Source organism: Sprattus sprattus (genome assembly GCF_963457725.1).
Source record: "Sprattus sprattus genome assembly, chromosome: 10".
Lineage (NCBI taxonomy): Eukaryota > Metazoa > Chordata > Actinopteri > Clupeiformes > Clupeidae > Sprattus > Sprattus sprattus.
The window spans coordinates 29283894-29303467 of NC_137908.1; the positions used below are offsets into that span (position 1 = coordinate 29283894).

At 43.8% G+C, this 19574-nt stretch overlaps 2 protein-coding genes across 2 annotated transcripts; both read right to left on the reverse strand.

Moving 5' to 3' along the window:
* Positions 1–96: 96 nt before the first annotated feature.
* uqcrc1 (ubiquinol-cytochrome c reductase core protein 1) lies at positions 97–5385 on the reverse strand. The gene is made up of 13 exons (XM_080845732.1): positions 5251–5385; positions 4321–4461; positions 4070–4156; positions 3853–3982; positions 3399–3597; positions 3000–3079; positions 2748–2863; positions 2507–2650; positions 1677–1837; positions 1375–1460; positions 1099–1187; positions 879–954; positions 97–736 (listed from the first exon to the last, which is right to left on the reverse strand). Exons 1-13 carry the CDS (start codon positions 5311–5313, stop codon positions 672–674), a joined length of 1437 nt encoding a protein of 478 aa, XP_080701858.1. The 5' UTR covers positions 5314–5385; the 3' UTR covers positions 97–671.
* Positions 5386–6026: 641 nt separating this feature from the next.
* ttll3 (tubulin tyrosine ligase-like family, member 3) lies at positions 6027–18451 on the reverse strand. Its single transcript, XM_080845731.1, has 14 exons — positions 18346–18451; positions 17536–17793; positions 12682–12783; positions 11958–12061; positions 11677–11854; positions 11521–11573; positions 11217–11345; positions 8593–8707; positions 8351–8470; positions 8014–8206; positions 7754–7902; positions 7419–7662; positions 6874–7309; positions 6027–6666 (listed from the first exon to the last, which is right to left on the reverse strand). The coding sequence occupies exons 2-14, from the start codon at positions 17633–17635 to the stop codon at positions 6061–6063; spliced, it is 2529 nt and encodes an 842-aa protein (XP_080701857.1). The 5' UTR covers positions 17636–17793; positions 18346–18451; the 3' UTR covers positions 6027–6060.
* Between the last annotated feature and the right edge of the window lie 1123 nt (positions 18452–19574).

Here is a 19574-nt window from a genome sequence, read left to right on the forward strand (position 1 = left end):
GTCCTCTGGTGGAGGACAGAGGAAACTGCATTTCACTGACTTGTTATCTCTCATATGTGTCATGGCCTTAAAGTCAAATGACACACTCAGACAATGACCATTCTAAGGTATTTTATTGGAATTCGGAATGAGAGCTTCTGTTATGTACAATAGAAGACAGAAACAAAACATCAGTTCATAAATAATTTGGCTCCGTGTGAAACTGGTACAGTGCCCTGATCACTTTTGTTTTGTTAACTGTGTATAGCATGTACCACATGTCCTCTTCTCTCTCCCTTCTCAGGATGCTCTAAATGAACGTACTCTCTATGACCACATCAAGTCTGTTGTTAGGATATACAATCATTATAATGAGGTAAACAAAACAAAAACAACTGAACTTGTTATGCTTGACATAACCCCTACTTCATGTTCTGTTTCATTGCTTTGCCATCAGACAAAGACATGAGTGGCAGGAACAAAAAGGGGAACTTATTGTTCTTATTTCATTCACAGACTAAATTATTGATGTTAAAGCCTCCCCTTCTTAGATAATATGGAGGGGGGGGGGGAGGATCAGGAGGATGGACTAGGAGGGCTTCAGAGGGAGAGAGAGAGAGAGAGAGAAGGGGAGAAACAGTGTGAGCTTGACGGCAAACATGAGGACAAACACTCTGGTCTTCAGGGCTTTTCTAGAAGCGGAGCCAGTACATGGCGCTGCGCATTCTGTTGTAGTCCGGCAGCTGTTCCACAGGACCTGGAGAGAAAAACACAGAGGGTTGGAAAAAATAAATAATGAAATGAAATGATCCAAAATAAACTCCTTTCTTTGCATGTCCTCTTATGATTCTTCTCCATGAGCACAGTCCTCTCTCATTGGTGCATGAATCATAACTCACCAACTGCGGCCACAGCGGGACACTTGTCATAGATATATTTGGAACAGACATCACGGACCATCCTCGGCGTCACTTCCTGCGAGGACAATACAGAGGAGGTGATTAGTGAGGGCCAGCTGGTGCAGAGACAGGGTCACTTGAGGTCACAGAGACTCCATGGTTGCCAATGGGAGTCACAGGGGGAACTGTGAAAGAGTGAGTAGAAGACAGGGGAACTCACATCAATCCTGGCATCCCACTCAGCCAGTGGGATGCGGCGGCCGTAGTTCAGAATGTGCCTTCCGATGTCGTCACACATGGGAGTCGTGCCTGCAGGTCAAGAAGTGGTGCAGAGAGCAAGGACTATTTTAGCAACATGGATCCTGTGTTTTTGAATGTGAGAGTGTGACTGAAAGTGTGCATGATACTGAAGTGAATGCAGGAGGCTGAAAGAGTTTGAGAGAGGAAGAGAGACTGCATCTGCATATATCTATTTCTGATGTATACACATTTTTACCGTTCAGCTGTCCCACCAGGCTGGCCTTGAGGAGGTTCTTGGCCCTGGCAACATCACTCTCTGTGACGGTGGTGCAAAGGTTCATCCTGCAAAGAGAGAAGAAAGATCTTTACCTTCAGCAAAGACGTGTAAAAAAAATAGACTGTCATAACGAAAACCCTGAAACATCATCATTACACACACACAAGCAACCACATACAAGTCATGAGGGAATTAAACCTTAATCCTTTTTCTACCACAAGAGAGAACAAAAATGCATTTCTTCTTTCTTACATAAACAAATGAAAACAACCAACACCAACCAGGCATTCTGAGACCAGTGCATCATGTCCTCGATGTTGTTTCTGTCGGTGACGAAGTAAATGCCAAGCAGGCCCGTGTCGCTGTAAGTGGAGTGGAAGGCCTGGAAGCTCTGGCACAGGCCAAGCTCAGCGGACAGCCGCGCCAGACGACTGCTGAGGTGCTGCAAAGCACAGGGGCCAAAGGTCAGCATGGACCCAATGAGAACACACACACACACACACACACACACACACACACACACGAAGGAATATGATAATATAGCTGCTCAAAGGTGTCTGGGTGTTTGTACCTATGGGATGGGAGCCAGACACAAAATAATCGGTATTTACAACTATTACTGGTGATTGTTTCATGGAAGGGCTGTATTGGGTGTAAATCAAACAAAACACCTATTTTTAGATTAAGAAAACTTCCAGCCATGAAAATCACTGCATGAGTCTCAATTTCATCTCCCATCATACTTTAAAAGCTAGAATAAATCAAGAATGCATATGGTCATTCATGAATATTCAATTAGCTTGTCTTCAAAATGAAACACAAACACAAAATAACCTCCCTAACAAGATAAATCATCCAGGGACAATTTTCTCTGTTGGTTGAGCAATGTGGCTTCACATTTTCTCACAGGCCCAAAAGACTTTCACACGCAAACGCATGCAAAAACACACGAGACAACAACAGTCAACACACACACACACACACACACACACACACACACACACACACACACACACACACACACACACACACACACACACACACACACACACACACACACACACACACACACACACACACACACACACACACACACACACACAAAGTTTACCTTTCCTCCACCAAAAGTGACATCATAGCTGCCAATGATGCTGTTAGCCACCATGAGGGGCACGCAATCTGGGCTGGCGGCACCAGCTCCCTCTACCGCAATGGCAATGTGTGCCAGGGGCATGGCATCGTCACGCATACGGATCTGTGGGGTGGGCAGAGGAGAAGAAATAAGGGGTTAGATATGTGGAAGACACAGTGGGTGTCACTGTGTTAGGGACCGTGATCATGGCACCTCTAACCTCACTTCCTGTGAAGCGGCAGGGTGACAGCACTGGCACGGCATCGTCCTCGTACTCGAAGGAGACGCCGCTCAAGTGCTTCTTGGCCAAACCCACCAGCTCATCGTGGTTTACCCCTACATACACACACACAGACAAGGAGGAGGACACAGTCAAACCTAGAGTATTGCAACAGCCCACTGCAATATCTCAAATCAGGGCAGAGGGGCACTTCAATTGAGGGAGTAACATGGAGGGTAGGGAAAATGGCACCTCCAGCTGCGGCCAACACCATACGGGGAGCTTTATAGTGGCTGTTGATGTACTCCACCAAGTCCTGGCGAGTCAGAGTTCTGTTAGGAGACAAACCAAATAAATAATCGCACACAAGCATCCACAAGTGCATACAACAAAGAATGAAGGTAAATCACTGAACTATACACAATAAGCAAATAAGAGTTGGACAGCTTAGTGTTCGGTTTAGGACAAATGCACACAGCAGTTATATTCAGCATCCGAAAAACCCTTATAGTAGTCTAGTGTCCATTTTCATCAGATCTCAGGCAGGTGTAAATCAAAGGTATACATGGTGTTTGCAAAATAGGATGAAATAGCGTGGCCATCCCGCACCATTCCTGAACATTCCTACACTTGACCAGTAGCTGTGTGTACCTGGCGTTGATGGACGGCCCAAGGACGCTGTGTCCCAGTGGGGTGCCCTGGAAAGCGGTGGCGTGCAGCAGGTCCAGGCACACGTCCTGCAGGCTGGTCTCCACCTCCTCCAGCTCACGGAGCACCACGCCTCTCTGCGCTTCCAGCTCAGCCTCACTCAAAGAGTTGCTCTGAACCACCTCTGACAGAAGCTCAACAGCTGTGTGTGTATACATGTAGAGAGTGGGAAATAGATAGATGGTTTAACATAGAGGATCTCAGCAGAGGATCTTGCTCTTAATATGATATGCAACCTCAAAAGAAAAACTAAAACATTCTGCTTTATTGTCCACACTGTTCCCAAATATTAAGCATTTTTCAGTTCTTCCACGTGATGGCTTGAACCTTCAAAAACATTTGACCCTTTTTCCCTCTTTAAAAGGGAAGACAGAAACCAGCGTACTGGTTATCTTACCTTTGGGCAGGTCCTTGGAGAGGGTCTTCATGTAGTATGCGGTGTGCTCCCGGGAAGTGTATGCACTCAAGTGGGCCCCCATAGCCTCGACTTTGGCCTCCAGGGCACTCTGAGGGTGCTGTTTTGTTCCCTAGGGGTGTGAATGTCTGTTAGTGGAATGCATATGGACTGCAATCAGTGTTTCTCAAAGACTTCAAGGATAATGGTGTGTAGCTACCTTGAAAGCCATGTGTTCCAATAAAAACCCGGCACCATTGTTCTTTTCAGACTCATAGCGACTCCCAGAGCTTATCCACAGTCCAACCTAGGTGAAAATGAATTTCAAATACATTACCATAACTGCATGAAACATGCATGTAGTGTTGAATCATTTTAAAAAGGCAATGTGCTAGATCTGTAAATATGCATTAGTTATTATGTAATAGCCTTATAACAGTCCATCATATTTACATTGGTTCCACGACTTACCGTGCATGTAGCCTGTCCAGTCTCCTCAGATGCCACACGAAGACCATTTTCAAGAGAAGACAAACGAGTGTCAGGCGCTCCCAAGATGCTTTGAGCATATGAGACTGAAGCCTGGCCACGTCTCAAGGAGAGTAGAAGTGACTGGAGGTGAATCAAATGTGAGGATGAAAAGATATGCTCAGACTGATAGTAACAAAACAACGCTGCTGGGAAACAGGGTTCAGTTCGGTTCAAGTAATATGATGCGAGACGGATAACTATTACTTTCATGCAAACAATCCACGTGAACAACGACTGAACTGCAGTTAAATTACATACTTCAAAACTAGCTACACTGACATAGTAGAAGCCGATTGTTCACTTTCATCGTCACAGACCAACATGACATTTGATGTTACGAGAGGGTGTGTAAAATGATCTGTTAACCTTAGGACTTAAATGTTGGTTGAATGATCGTACTCATCACCATAGTCGTGAATCTGGTAACGTCAGCCTAGCTAACTTATTAGCAAACAGTGAAAGGGCAACCGAGAACAGGACGAGGAAATTATTCTACATGACCTTGTAAACACCATCGTCTACATAAAATGCTTGAAGATAACACAAACGACCACAAGAAATGTGGTGCTTTCACTGAATGTTCAACAACGCTGATGACTGGAGTGCTCTATGTATTGACCTTCCCGACAACTACTTGGCTAAAACCACTAGCCAGTTAGCTAACATGTCAGCTCCTGTATATTGAAACTGTCCTTAGGTACCTTAGCTAACCTATGCTAGCTGTTAGCGTTAGCTGGCAGTAAGTTACCGGACACAGTTCGGCCTGCTAGACACAGTCACCAGCATATAACGGTTGGTGGGACGAAAAAATCCCCAAGCTATGATTCAGCACGGATCATTAGAGAGTGAAATATATTACAATTAACTTACGCTACGAGATTTGGCGAGAACTCGCCCTACAGCACTCCCGGCTCGACACACGGACGCTGCCATCTTTTCCTTGTTAACTCAGAAGACTACAGCGGCGGCACAGCAACGTCAGGACTCATACGTCAATATACGTAAAACTACGTCTGCATTCACTGATTTCGTGAGCCCCTTGTCCTCACGGCTTTACGTGCTGGGACGACCTCCAGTTTCTGCAAGAGGGGTCAACTGTTCAAATATAGTTTACTTTTAAGAGTGTGTGTATGAGATTAGTAAAAAGTAATACTACTGTTTGTCTAACTGCCAATATATTTGCGCCTGTAATTTTATTCATATATTTTAATTTGGCAAACGATAAATATTGGGGAGAATGGCCAGTGGAGAGGCAAAAACATCGGTCTATTCCAAAAGATTGGGTAGGCCAAAGTAAACAGAACGTTTGCCACACATATAAACTTTACTACAGACACCCTCATACACAAACCAACTATACTACCGACACCCTCACGCAAATATAATTGAGTACACAGACACACACATCTTCTTTTCCTATATTACTATATATTTCCTATATTTGTATGCAATATTAATAACTTAACTATATTGTGTGTAGAAACTATAGAGGAATATTTGCTGTGTGTTCTCCTTAATATTTTACTAAATGAGTTTGTCTCATAAATTCACATGGTTTTAAATAATAATTGTGAGTCATTTCACAAATGTTTGAATGCATGATACTTTATTGTGAGGTACAGTGGTTATTATATATATGTGCAAAGTTATTTTAAACAAGTTGTATGTCTCTGAACACAATCATATTTTATGCATGCTCCGGCCAGCACAGGTGACTCCTTTATATTGGCGTCGGGAGAAGGTTTGGTACCGGAAACTAGCCTGTGGGATAATTGGAGTGGGAACCACTAAAGTTGGGCCCCTGTCTGGATCATGAAGACTGAACACCTCCAGAGGAAGAGCAGGACACTGGGGAAACTCCGTAGCATGAGCCCGCCCTGATCTGGGCCTCACTGCGTGTCCACAGAGGAATGCCTTCCTTAAGGGCACATCCAGGGACCGAGTTAGCACCCTGGGCGGCAGTTTCAAGTTCTCTGCGATGGTGATGTGGTGAGGAAATATCTGTGCCTCTCCAGTCCCCTGTCTTCTAAGCCTCTCCAGTGCCGGTGATGGTGGCACCCTTGCATTTTTTAATGTGTCTGTCACCACTGACTTGAACCACTTCTTGGTGCCAGGAGGCGGTGGTTTCTCAGTCTTTTCTTCATTCTCTTTGTGTGGTGAGCGACGCCGCAGTGGAGGTGGCGGGATGAAGAGAGGCTCAGAGGGCCTTTGAGGACGTGGTTTCCTGATCTGAGACCCTTCAATGAGTAGATTGATTCCCACATACTGAGGCACATCCACTGCTGCCTACAGGTAGAATATACATGTGGAGTAGGTCAAAGCAAGAGCCTGCAAATCTAATTCTTATTGATAATACATTCATTTGTGACACAACAATATTCACTGTCCATAATATCAAGTATAAAAATCTTTAAAAAAATGATTGGCTGTCGATTCATGTAGCTAAAACCTACTTGAGAAACATTTTACTAACAGATTCTACTTCCACCTCACCTGCTTGTATATGAGCTCAAAGCCTCCTGTGTGGGCACTGCGATCAAACCTCCGGTCCAGGACTACACGCAGTGTGTCCTCCTGGACTGCAGTGCACAATCGGGCTGTGACAGCTGTGGAAGGAGCCATGGTAGGGCTGGCATTAATCTCCAGCAGCCACGGCCTGAGATCCCGGCCTAGCATGAAGTCAGCTCCATACAGCTCGAAGCTGCCTCGCCGCGACTCCACCAGATCCTGTGCCGTCTGCAGCGCATGCACCACGGCGGATTTCATCCCTGGGACCACCACACACCCCCACTTGGCCCCCAGCCCCTGCCTCGTCAGGTAGGAGCGGAACTGGTCACATGACCACATGTTGTCCTCCGGAACATCGGGGTGGCGCTGCATCGATGGCTGAAAATGCTTTTGAATGGAATTGTTGCACAAATGCACAGAGCTGCGAAAAGTCATAGTAAAGTCTATGTGAAATCAATGAAAGACCGCATGGGAAAGATTGCAACCTTCAATGGTAGTATCACAACACTCAGGATCTCAGGTTGACTTACTTTTCCATGGTCTCCACTGAGTAAGGCTGGGTAGAGAAGCGGAGGTAGCACTTCTTATAAAACCAAATGGTAAGGGGATTCCATTCAGTGACGAGAAACCACTGACGCAGGTCAAACTTAGTACCGTGAACCAGCAGAGGGCGCTCTAGATACTTCTGCACCACCCACTTACTGTCCTTTATCAGAGTGGGGTCGCTATCCACCAGCTTAAGTATCTCATCCAGGCGCTTTGAGCACATGATGCCTGAGGAAAAAGGGTAGAAACTACAATGATGTAAAACAAGGACTGCAGTGCTTATGGTCTATAGGCATCTGTGTGCAGATAGGGAGCTCACCTCTGCCACGGGACTTGGCTCCAGGCTTGACGATCCAGATGTTGTGGACACCATCAGTGTCCAGTTGTGGACAGACCTCACGTAGCTGCTGCAGCGTATCCTGGCAACTACTCACATAACTAGCACTGCCCTCAACATCAGCACCATCACTGGGAGAGAGTAGTAGACACAATGACTCATCTGAAACAAGCTGACACAGTAATGTAGACATTTTGAGCAAGAAGGCTCTTATTATGAAGGTAAAAGAAGAGTGCACCCACTGGACAACCAAGTAGTAGCTGTGAATGAACTCCGACCACTGCTGGTCTGTCAACATGGGTGGCGTTTCCATGGATATGTCTATGTCATTGTGTTCCAGGCTTTCAATGAAGTCCTTGCATACTTGCAAAGCGCTTTCAATGATTCTAGGGCTCACCAATGACATGGCCAGCCTTTTACAGGATTTCTTAGATGCTGTGGAGATGAAGGCACTCTTTGAAAATGGTTCTGCTCTGTAGTTGATTTTATGAAACCACACCCACAAATCTCACATTCCGCAGTAGCAAACATTGACTGTGATACAGCATTCCAAATCTTCACAAAATGTCTGCCTCTTACTTGAACGTGCTGGGTCAGTTGCACAAGCTGAGCCACCTTCTTCTCCTATGCCCCACTCCCCTCGACTTCTCTCCACTATGAATTGAAGCAGGCTTGCGCAAGCTGTTCTCCTAAAGTCCTCTTAAAAGGACAAAAAAATGACAAAGAGCTGTGGTGTGCTGTATATGACAAAGGAGTTATTCCTATGAATATGGTTACTGTCAGGGATTTAAAAAGTGTAAAGGGGAGATGAAGATACTGACCTACAAATGCATGCTTTTCATCCTCAGCACCCAGTCTGTAACAGCGTGGAAAGAAGCTATCTGGGTCTGCTGCGTCAAACCACTGCAGGTTCCTCAGGTTCACACACAGACCCACCTAGAAAGAGATGGAGAGAGAGGGAGAATGAAATGCATTGTGTGGGCAAATGAGCAAAAAGAAGGATGGTGGTCATTGGGATCATTAGGATGAAAACTAGACGTAACGCAAAGCGTTACAAAATATGACCGCCGAACTGTTCAGTAGGTTTTGGCACAGAATGAGTCATGGTTGTCAGTGTGTTTGTGTGTTTTTATGTGTTTTTGTGTGTGTAAATTGGTTTGTGTTTTAATTTTTATATATTAAAGGAATTATTTGTGCATGCGTACATATGTCTACTGTGTGTGTGTGTGTATCTGTTGCAGCTTTGACCATGCATTATGGTGCAGTTTTGACCATGTCAGCCAGAGATACCTGCAATTACATCACCTCATGTTTGCTTTTTCATTTTTAAGTAGGTGGTGCTATACATAAAATGAGTGGTTATGGGATGGGTTGACATGGCCCCATTTAGACAAACATACAAAAAACATGTGGCCCTCCTAAGCCCTACAGTTCTCGGGATATTCGTAGAAAACTGTGTCAGCCCACCTACAGGCCAGTTGGTGTACAGTCACATAAAAAAATAATTATTGTATGGCCCCCCATGGACAAAATTGCACGAAACTTGGCTTGCATTCAGAGGGTCTCATAATGATCCACCACTATCAATTTCGTGCACTTGTGACAATATATGCATAAGTTATAAGTGACTGGAGTTGTGAAGAGTGCATAGTTTGAGGGTCTGCCACGCCCACACCCTTCAAACTTTGTAAAAGACTCATAACTTTTAATTCCCCATTGCTGAAGAGTAACCTGACCACGTTTGAAGGCATTACCATTAAATCTGTAGGAGGAGTTCAATCACATGCGAGGTGTGGAAACAAAGTGAAGTTTCCAACCACCAACAGGTGGCACTATAGGTGATATCAGTCAGGCATATGTACGCGTTCGGGCCGGATCCAGCGTCCACCCTAAGACATTGTCTGGATCAAACAATGTACGCAACAGTTATAAGAGACTTTGTGTTTTGTGGCAAGCACTAACAACTTGGCAAAGTTTGAGGGTCTGCCACGCCCACACCTTCCGACTGATGAGAAAATCCAATATAACTTTTAGTCACCCATGGCTGAAGAGTAGCCGGACCACATTTCAAGGCGTTACCATTAAAGCTGTCGGAGGAGTTTGATCAGATGCGAGGTGTGCAAACACCGTCAAAACGCATCTTCCACTCAAAATGGCCGACTTCCTGTGGACCTGCCACCATGGTGTCAAGAGACTTTTTGGTGCGTCCAAGCATGATGAAGACGTATACCGAATTCCGTCAAGCTACGCCAAAATAACCCCAATGCGCAGGGTTTTTTGCAATGTTCTAGGGGGCGCTACAGAGCCATTTTGCTCCATCCATGGACAAAAACTCTACCGAAGATGGACGGGTACATGCTTGATGTCCCTGGCAAATTTGGTAATTTTTCGAGCACTTTGACATATATTCGATTAAAACACCTCATTTTTGCTTTTTAATTTTTAACTAGGTGGCGCTATACATGTAATGACTGGTTATGGTATGGGTTGACATGGCCCCTTGACACAAACATACAAGAACAATTTGGCCCTCCAAGGCCCTACGGTTCTCGGGATATTCGAAGAAAACTGTGTCACGCCACCTACAGGCCAGTTGGTGTATAATCATATAAATCAATTTATTGCATGCTCCCCGTGAACGGAATTCCACGAAACTTAACGTGCAGTCAGAAGGTGTCATAATGATCCCACACCTCCGATTTCGTGCAGTTCTGACCTTTTCAACTTACAATTTAAATGTTTTACAACACTCCATTTTTGCTTTTTCATTTGTAACTAGGTGGCGTTATACATGAAATAAGTGGTATAAGTAGTGGAATGATTGACGTGGCCTCTTAACACCAACATACCAAAAAAATGTGGTCTTCCTAAGCCCTACAGTTTTCGACTTATTCACAGAAAACTGAATCGCCCCACCCTCTTTAAAAGGGGTTCAGTCCGACGGGGGTGCAACGGATCAAAACGAAAATCAGTGGTTCCACGCTAATCTAGTAAGGCTACATGTCCACCAAATTTCGTGCACCCCGGTGTTTCAGTGTCCCAGAAATGGCTGACAGAAAATCGGCAAACAGAAAAAAATAAAAATAACCAGAAAAAAAACTCAGACTAAACGCTGTCGCGCGGCGGTCATAATTATGACAGGACGAAATGTCTGTGGACATAAGGAGGCTATCTTTTCAGTATTGCTTGTCTCTGTGTCTGTCTGTCTATCTGTCTTTCAGCAGGATTATGCAAAAATTATTACATTTTGGAGTGGATCTGGTTACAGGATTTTTTTTTCATTTTCTGAAACATTGTGAGATGCAGCATTTCATTTTTTTTTTTACATCTGCTGGCCTTGACGCCATTTGCTGGCGTTGGTGCACCATTAGCCTTGGCGGAGTTATGCACTCTTCAAGTGCCCTTTGAGTTCCTTGGCTGGGATACTTTGTGGGTCTGTGCTAACCTTGGTGGTGAAGGTTCCAGCCTTGGCAAAGTGATTGATCATCTGTTCCTTCCGTAGTGAGCGCGTGTCAATGGTGTCTCTCCGTGTCGTCCAGTAGAAGAATGATAACTCATTCCTAACCAGTCGTGACTTACAAATAACATGCCAAAAAATTTGCCACATCAAGAACACAAAAATGTAGTGATCACAGAGAAAGTGAAAGTGAGGGGGGGACCCTGGAAAGCTATTTTATAACTATAACTATGCTATGGCAAAGTGCACAACTAAAAGAACCTAGTACCACCTAGGATCAAAGTAATCTCACCATCAGGTTATGCAAATCATCAAGATCATCTTTCTCAGATTCCTCTGGACTGTCTACAAAAACAAATGGGATGAGAGATACAGAGACACTGATGACAGAGCAATAGGAAGAAAAGAGAGATGAAAAACACTGGGCTTTCATGTCTCTACTCCTCACCGTCATCCTCATCATCGTCACCACTCTCATCGCCATCATTTGTGTCATCTCCATCCTCTCCATGGCGACGCATCGCCTGTTGATTGGCCCGTGGCAGACGACGCTCCACCCACCCTCTTGCCCTCAGGGCGGCACGGACCACAGGGTAAGGGCCCTGTATGGAGAAAATCTTCCGCATCTGACAAGATGGGGATGCAAAGTTGGCGGTTAAGATACAAAAGTGTGGATCTGTGGAAATAAAAATGAAATTCAACAGTACTTCACACATAAGTCAACAGTACTTTTACAGCCTTGTCCACCAGAACACGGGCCATCCGCAGCCTCTCAGGGTTGATCATGGGCAGATTGAGCAAACTGCGCCGCACTTTCCCTTCTGTAGGTGGTGCTGGCAAAAGCAAAAATAAAACACCACCACCAACGCAAGGAACCAGGCTCATGCATAAGTTACACTTAGCAATGCTGGGGTATAAACATAAACATAAACATAAACTTATTCAGCAAGATGTACTGTATACTTCACTGGATAAAACTGAGTGTCCATGGATGAATGTAAACTGTATGAAGGGCGATCTCTGTGTAATGCTTCAAAAGTCAGTAATGCTGTGTGTGTGTGTGTGTGTGTGTGTGTGTGTGTGTGTGTGTGTGTGTGTGTGTGTGTGTGTGTGTGTGTGTGTGTGTGTGTGTGTGTGTGTGTGTGTGTGTGAGTGTGTGTGTGTGTGTGTGTGTGTGTGTGTGTGTGAGAGTGTGTTTGTGTGTGTGTGTGTCTGTGTGTCTGTGTGAGTGTGTGTGATGTGGCACATGTTGATGTAATGCTTCAAAAGTCAGTAATGCCGTGTGTGTGTGTGTGTGTGTGTGTGAGAGTGTGTTTGTGTGTGTGTGTTTGTGTGTGTGTCTGTGTGAGTGTGTGTGATGTGGCACATGTTGATGTATTGCTTCAAAAGTCAGTCATTTCATACACAGGGTGAGCAGTGTTGTGTGATGGATGTGGCAGATGTCTTTCCCTACATGGTGTAGTTTGGGAGGATTTCTCTGGCCTGGGCTGGGTGAGAGGCAGCACCCGCTCCTGAGGTCTACATGAGCGATCTCCATCACTCTGGCCCTCCACATCTGGGGAAGGGTGAGTTAGCGCATCAGTAACACATATTCACTTTTGTACGTGAAGACATTCGTACAAGGCATAACGGCACCCAGAGACCCCACCCCATCTCCAGCTACCACACGTACGTGCCTGGTCTCATTTGGAATGAGAAAGTCTGAGCAGGTTGCTTAATCTGATGCAGGGAAAACTAAAGACATTCAGTTTGCACAACCTAATGCAGGGAAAATTGAAGTAATTTGACCCAAATGGTAGCCTCGATACCAGCCCAAACCCCGCCCACAACATTTTTGGTCAGGGAGATTTGGTCTGGCTCTGAGCTAGTTGGGAGAGAGTTTCATCGGATGGATAAAGCCGGACCAATCAAATTGTCAGGGCGGGCTTTATACGATGATGGACAGATGATCAAGCGGTAGATTCGAAATCCTCCCAAGATGGCGGCGTATCCGGCTTGTAAGTGGGACATATTTTATGTAAATTATGCTATCTACACGACTTTTTTATGTCTACATTGACTCGGTTAGTTGTATATGTGCAACACGAATGTTGCAGAGGATTGTATGTCTTAACTGAAGCGTTCTAGACCATTATTGTTAGGTCATTGCTAACACTTACACCAAAAATCCATTGAAACGCATGGTAGCTAGGGTTAGCCTTGCTGCTAATTAGTAACGTGAGCAGGCATATCTCAACAGATATTGACAGCGCATTCATTTTGAAAGAGGAAGAGAGAAACGCGATCAAGGCATTTGTCGATCGAAAAGATGTTTTTGCCGTCCTTCCTACGGGATCAGGTTAAAGTTTGAATGTATCAGATGGTCATACTACTCTGATTGGTTCTAGGTATCCAATTGAGCGAAGAGGCATTTTTTCCCCCTGGCTCGTTGAAACACGCCCCATAATCACAGCCCAATGGTTCAGTATCAGACTCATATTCTGACTAGAATTATGAGTACTAGTGCAGTGCCCGTAGGAATTATGCATTCTGTAGTGTTAGCAGACGTAGGTGTAGCTGTTGGGTAGTGTAATAGCGAGACATATTTGCACTCCACATAGGTACAGGTTACACTGAAGTATTTTTGTGATGCATGTTTCCTTTTCATTAAGAAATGTTTTAATGTTTATTTGCGCGTATTTCGTGGACTCCATCAACAGATGGGAAAGCAATGAACAATTTGAAAGCCTCCGAGGCTTATCAATATTATCTAACATTTTTAGCGGTGTAGTACTCCGCTCTTGCGTTGTGATTTTGATTGGCACCCAGCCGTTTATTCATACACTCTGACAGGTTTAATGAACACAGAGCAAAGGCGGTCACACACAGTATCTTCGGAATGACAGCCTCTCCCAGCCAGGGTAAATGCAGACTGAGGTTTATAATATTGCAATAATGAGAAAACAAAGTACACACGAATTATAACAGATACATCGGGACACTAATACATCGGAAAACCTCTCTCATTGCGTCAGTAGATGCATGCCATGAACACATGGTCACTGGTCTAGTCTAACCGGCAACGTTGAATAGAAAGCTAACTCTTATACAAATACATCAAACTACAATATACTACTTAACATGGTAATGAGAGTTGGTTACATGCCAGGACCATACGCATCAGCTGGGGTAACATCTATGACGACGACTGTTCTATGACTATGACATAATTCACGTCGCTAAAATTCATGCGTTTTGCATATGCCATGAATAAGTGCTGTAATCACAGTTACATTTCAACCATGCTTATGAAATGAGTTTGCCAAGTTGTAAGTCGAATAAGTGCAGAAATGTACTGTAAAAATACGCTATACTAATAAACAATATCAATATTTTGATGGATTATTATTCCCTGTCTGTTAGATGACAATCGAGTTTGACCATCCGCTTTTATAGGTTCTGAGCATGACGTAGCTTGTTTGATTGTGACGTCATTTCGGTGCACAATCGGTGGGACTTGCTACGGGAAACGATAAGCCACAGTGCCTACGGGAAACGGTAAAATACAAATATCTCGCGAACTATGAATTCAAAAATCTTCAAAATCAAGGATGCACAGGTTCATGACATGCGTAAGCTACATGCAAAATCTCATAACTAACGTAACTACCGTCAGTCGAAGCTGTGTGACGTCCTCATTGCGTTTTACCATAGGCTTTTGCGTTGCTTACTTATGACTAGACTTGGAGGGGCTCGCCCTCCCGGAAGCCATAGAGAATGCATTGAGAGCTCTGTTTTGTGAAAAAAACGCATTTAACATGGGAGTCAATGGGAGAGGTCTGGGGTGATTTTCATTTCGCACAAGATCGCCCTGAAGGGGCGGGGCCATTTGAATCACGACTCTAGGCTGACTGAATGACTGTTACCTGATTCGACAAAGACATACAGAGGCATATCAGACGGTCTAGAAGTAGAATCCGACAGAAAAAAAATATGAAATTTACATTTACATGTAGTCGTGCAATTGAATTTATACATCAGGAATTATCATTTTATTTATTTATTTATTTATTTTTTCTTCCTTTTCCCATAGGCAGTGCGTCGCCCCAATCGCCCTTATGGACGAGCCGCCACTGACTCTGAAAGGTATGATGGTCCCATATGGTTTCCATTCAGACCATGTTTGATCTATAGGAAACTCACCTTGTTTTACTGCCGTATGTAGTCTGTGTTTTCTTGTTCCAGTATGTGTAAATAATAAGCCACTTTATTGTCTTGTTGCAAAAACTGACAATCGAGTTTGACCCTCCGATTTTATAGGTTCTGAGCGTGACGTAGCTTGTTTGATTGTGACGTCATTTCGGTGCACAGTGGGACTTGCTACGGGAAACGATAACCCATTGCTTCCTATGGGAAAAGGTAAAATACAAATATCTCGCAAACTATAAATTCAAAAATCTTCAAAATCAAGGATGCACAGGTTCATGACATGCGTAAGCTACATGCGAAATCTCATAACTAACGTAACTACCGTCAGGGAGATACGCCCTAGACTGACAGACACACAGAGATTCCTGGATTTATAGATAGACTAGTGCAGTGCCCGTAGGGGGTAACATCTATGACGACGACTGTTCTATGACTATGACATCATTCACAAAAAAGTGTCCCGATGTATCTGTTGTAATTCGTTTGTAGGCCTACTTTGTTTTCTCATTATTGCAATATTGTTGTAAAATGGTGCTGCTCCTTTAAGAGCCGTACGTACAGGGTGGGTGTGGCAGAGCGAGGATGAGAGAGCGAGAAGAGAGGTGATTCTGTGGAATGGTTTTTGTGTGAGCGACCGGAGAAAAACATATGTGCTGTAAAGTTATTTCGGTGTGTAGTGAATAAATCCTCTAACAAAGAATACAGTGGCGTTATTTGCTAACCAGCAGCAGAGAGTAAGAGTACGGGAATTAACCCCGAAGTTATAAACAGTTGATACTTCGACCCTGGAGCAGTGAATTCAGTCTCCCCTGCAATCTCCGACTACGGTCAGAGACGGACAGTGCAGGAAAGGTTAACAATATTATAAACCTCAGTCTGCATTTACCCTGGCTGGGAGAGGCTGTCATTCGGAAGATACTGTGTGTGATCGCCTTTGCTCTGTGTTCATTAAACCTGTCAGAGTGTATGAATAAAAGGCTGGGTGCCAATCAAAATCTACAACGGTGACATGGGTTTGCACCGTACGGCAAACGGTAAAATACAAATAGGCGCGAACTATCTCGCGAACTATGAATTCAAAAATCTTCAAAATCAAGGATGCACAGGTTCATGACATGCGTAAGCTACATTACTTTGAAACTTAATATAAAGAAGCTTAAAAATAAACGAATAGATCAAATCAATCACTGTCTTAAGATTACCTGAGCAAAAGTCTGTATCTGTTCACCAAGAAGAATTTGAATGCGGACCTCACCTCCTCTATCCAACGGTATTCTGAACTTTGAGTGAAGGCAGGATAGTTACTACGCGTATATTGTTTGATTGTGACGTCACTACCCATAGTGCCGACGGGACGGGAAACGATAACCCATTAGTGGCTACGGGAAACGGTAAAATACAAATATCTCGAAAACTATGAATTCAAAAATCTTGAAAATCAAGGATGCACAGGTTCATGACATGCGTAAGCTACATGCGAAATCTCATAACTAACGTAACTACCGTCAGTGAGATACGCCCTAGACTGACAGACTGACACACAGAGATTCCTGGATTTATAGATAGATGACATCGTCAGGCTACCCAAATGGCCTACTGGAAAACAAAAGCTTAAATTGAATTTTCGCCAGGAACAAAACGAGATAAACACACCACGATCTTAATAATCCCTTTGGGATTGTAACATGAGCACTGACTTTGACCTTTTCACCACTAGATCAAAAGAGCAAAGCCATGAAACTGCAATACCCTCATTTTCGACCACGACCCTCATCATTTATTTAGCATGTGTACTAACGTGCCTTTAAATTCTATGCAAACACTGAATGCTATACGACGCTGTAAAATGAGTTCACAGTGAAGGGAGGTTTAACAGCTCTTTAGAATGCTTGACTCAAAACCAGACTGAAACACACACCTGAGCAAGCACAGGTAATCCCTTAACAAGAGGTAAGCAGACTCCTCATTCTTTTCTCTCCTGGCATGTTGTGTGTCTCCTATTATAGGCTGCCATATGTAGATGGTGATAGATGTGTATTTCTTTTTTTTCATATTACAGTGCTACGCTGTATTTGAATGTGAGGGAGAAAAAAAGGCTTTCTCATATTGGCCCACCCACCACTCTCTGAGCTTGAGGGCACAGGGTTATTTTCTGAGGTTGGCGGCCAGTCATCCCTGCGTCCTGGCTGGACAGATCTCCTTAACTTGGGGGCCTCCATTCAATCAGCACCCTTTCAGAGCGGCAGGGACACCTGGTGCTCTGGCCCCTCTCACATGCTTCTTCCGCAGCCCAGGTTAGTTACCTTCTTCTGGATCTCATATATCTGCGATTGGTTTGGGTTCAGCTTGCTGACAAATCCTGTTGTCAGTGCTGCCACTGGAAAGACCCATAAGAAGGATAGACGGATTACAGGTGTGACAAATCCACTATGAAAGACATGGATGGACACAATGACATACACGTACGTTACAAGAGCTTGCATATGTATATACAATCTTCAGACACAGGCTGGACAGCACATTAGTGGGATGAGTTCTAGAGGTACAGCTGATTGATAAGGAGGTTCGATTGCAGAGCCTGGCTACACCTACCACTTCTCTAACGCACTGAAAAGGGAACTGTACACCATCTCATCTAACGCTAGCATTGACAGTGCTTTTACTCTAATGTAGAATCTAAAAGATAAACATTCACAAAATAAACAGAAGTAAATCAAAAGAACTGCTGGAATAAATCGTACATTTACAGTTGCTTCGGGTCTGATGAATGTCATTCCTTGACAGGCTAGTCCTAAACTTCAAGCCACGGACGTGCAGTTATTACGCTCCATATCGGGCACTAGCTGTGACGCCATAATGCATTCTGCGGGCAGTAGGCTACACCTGTCAAAACTATTCAATGGAATATTAGGATGATGTGTTTTATCACCTGTCCGTCGGTAGCCGTGTGAGTTTTCGTATCGCCAAACATCGTATTAAAAATCCGTTTGGACCTTTCCCCCACAACAGTACCAGGACGGTTCGCGCGACTTCGTTGGCAACTCAAGCAAGCAATCGAGTGACGGCATCACGAGCAAGTTCCCAAGGGAGCTAAAGCTGCCCACCCCCTCAAGATCTGGTGGTCGTTTTGCACTTGCGCAAAGAGTTCAATCCTCTTCACATATTTCCTCTCACGTGTTTACCGTATCCATAACAACTGCACATAAAACTGAAAAAAAAAATACGTGACCAATGAAATAGATTCATTTCAGATTCACATTCACTAAACATATTTAACAATAGACAACCATATTGCGTGATATCTCTCCAATACATAACTATATAAATGCTGTTGACATTATGTTTTTTGTAATTGAAGGCATCTTAATTATGCCTTTCATTTTTAAATACATTTTTAAAAACACATACATTACCCACGGATATCACTGAATTGCACATTGAAATGCATGCAAATACGTTCTAATAGTTACACTTAGCAAAATTGTGTACTGGTATGCATTAGTTTCAAAGTTAAATATGACCACTAGATGGCATACCCTGACAATTTTATGCGTCGAGTTTTGCATTCCGTGTATGTGGTTCTGACTGTTCAATTAGTCTATTTATTGTTGCTTGACAACTACATTTTTTTATCCAATATTTTCCTGGAAGATTGCCCCAGTGAATCTCTTAACGATGAGTATGTTAAATGTACTGTATTCATACCTCACATAGGCAAATTTAAAAGAAAAGCAGATGCTCGCTCTCTCTCTCTCCCTCTGTCCCTCTCTCACGGTCCAAAAATCCCAGTGGAATAGGAATGTAGGAATAATCAGGCTTTCCATCTCTTGGCATTGGCTCGTATTCAGTTGTCTATTCAGTCATTTAAGGACAGACAATCTTAGAATCGGCTACGGTCATATTAAAATTTAGTGAAAGTTGAAACATTAAGGTAAAGAAAAGGCAAAGTCAGTTTAATCACAATCTGAAGTCAGGTGACACTTAGGACTCAGAACCCACAGGCTAAATGGCAAAACAAATCCCTCAGGCCACTATACATCCATTAGGCAACTACCTTGTGGAAATAATGAACACCTCTGTATTAAAAACAGATGGAGTTATGACAGACTATTATGTCCTCTACACGAAGGGAATACACAACGGGGGCAGATGGTTTGA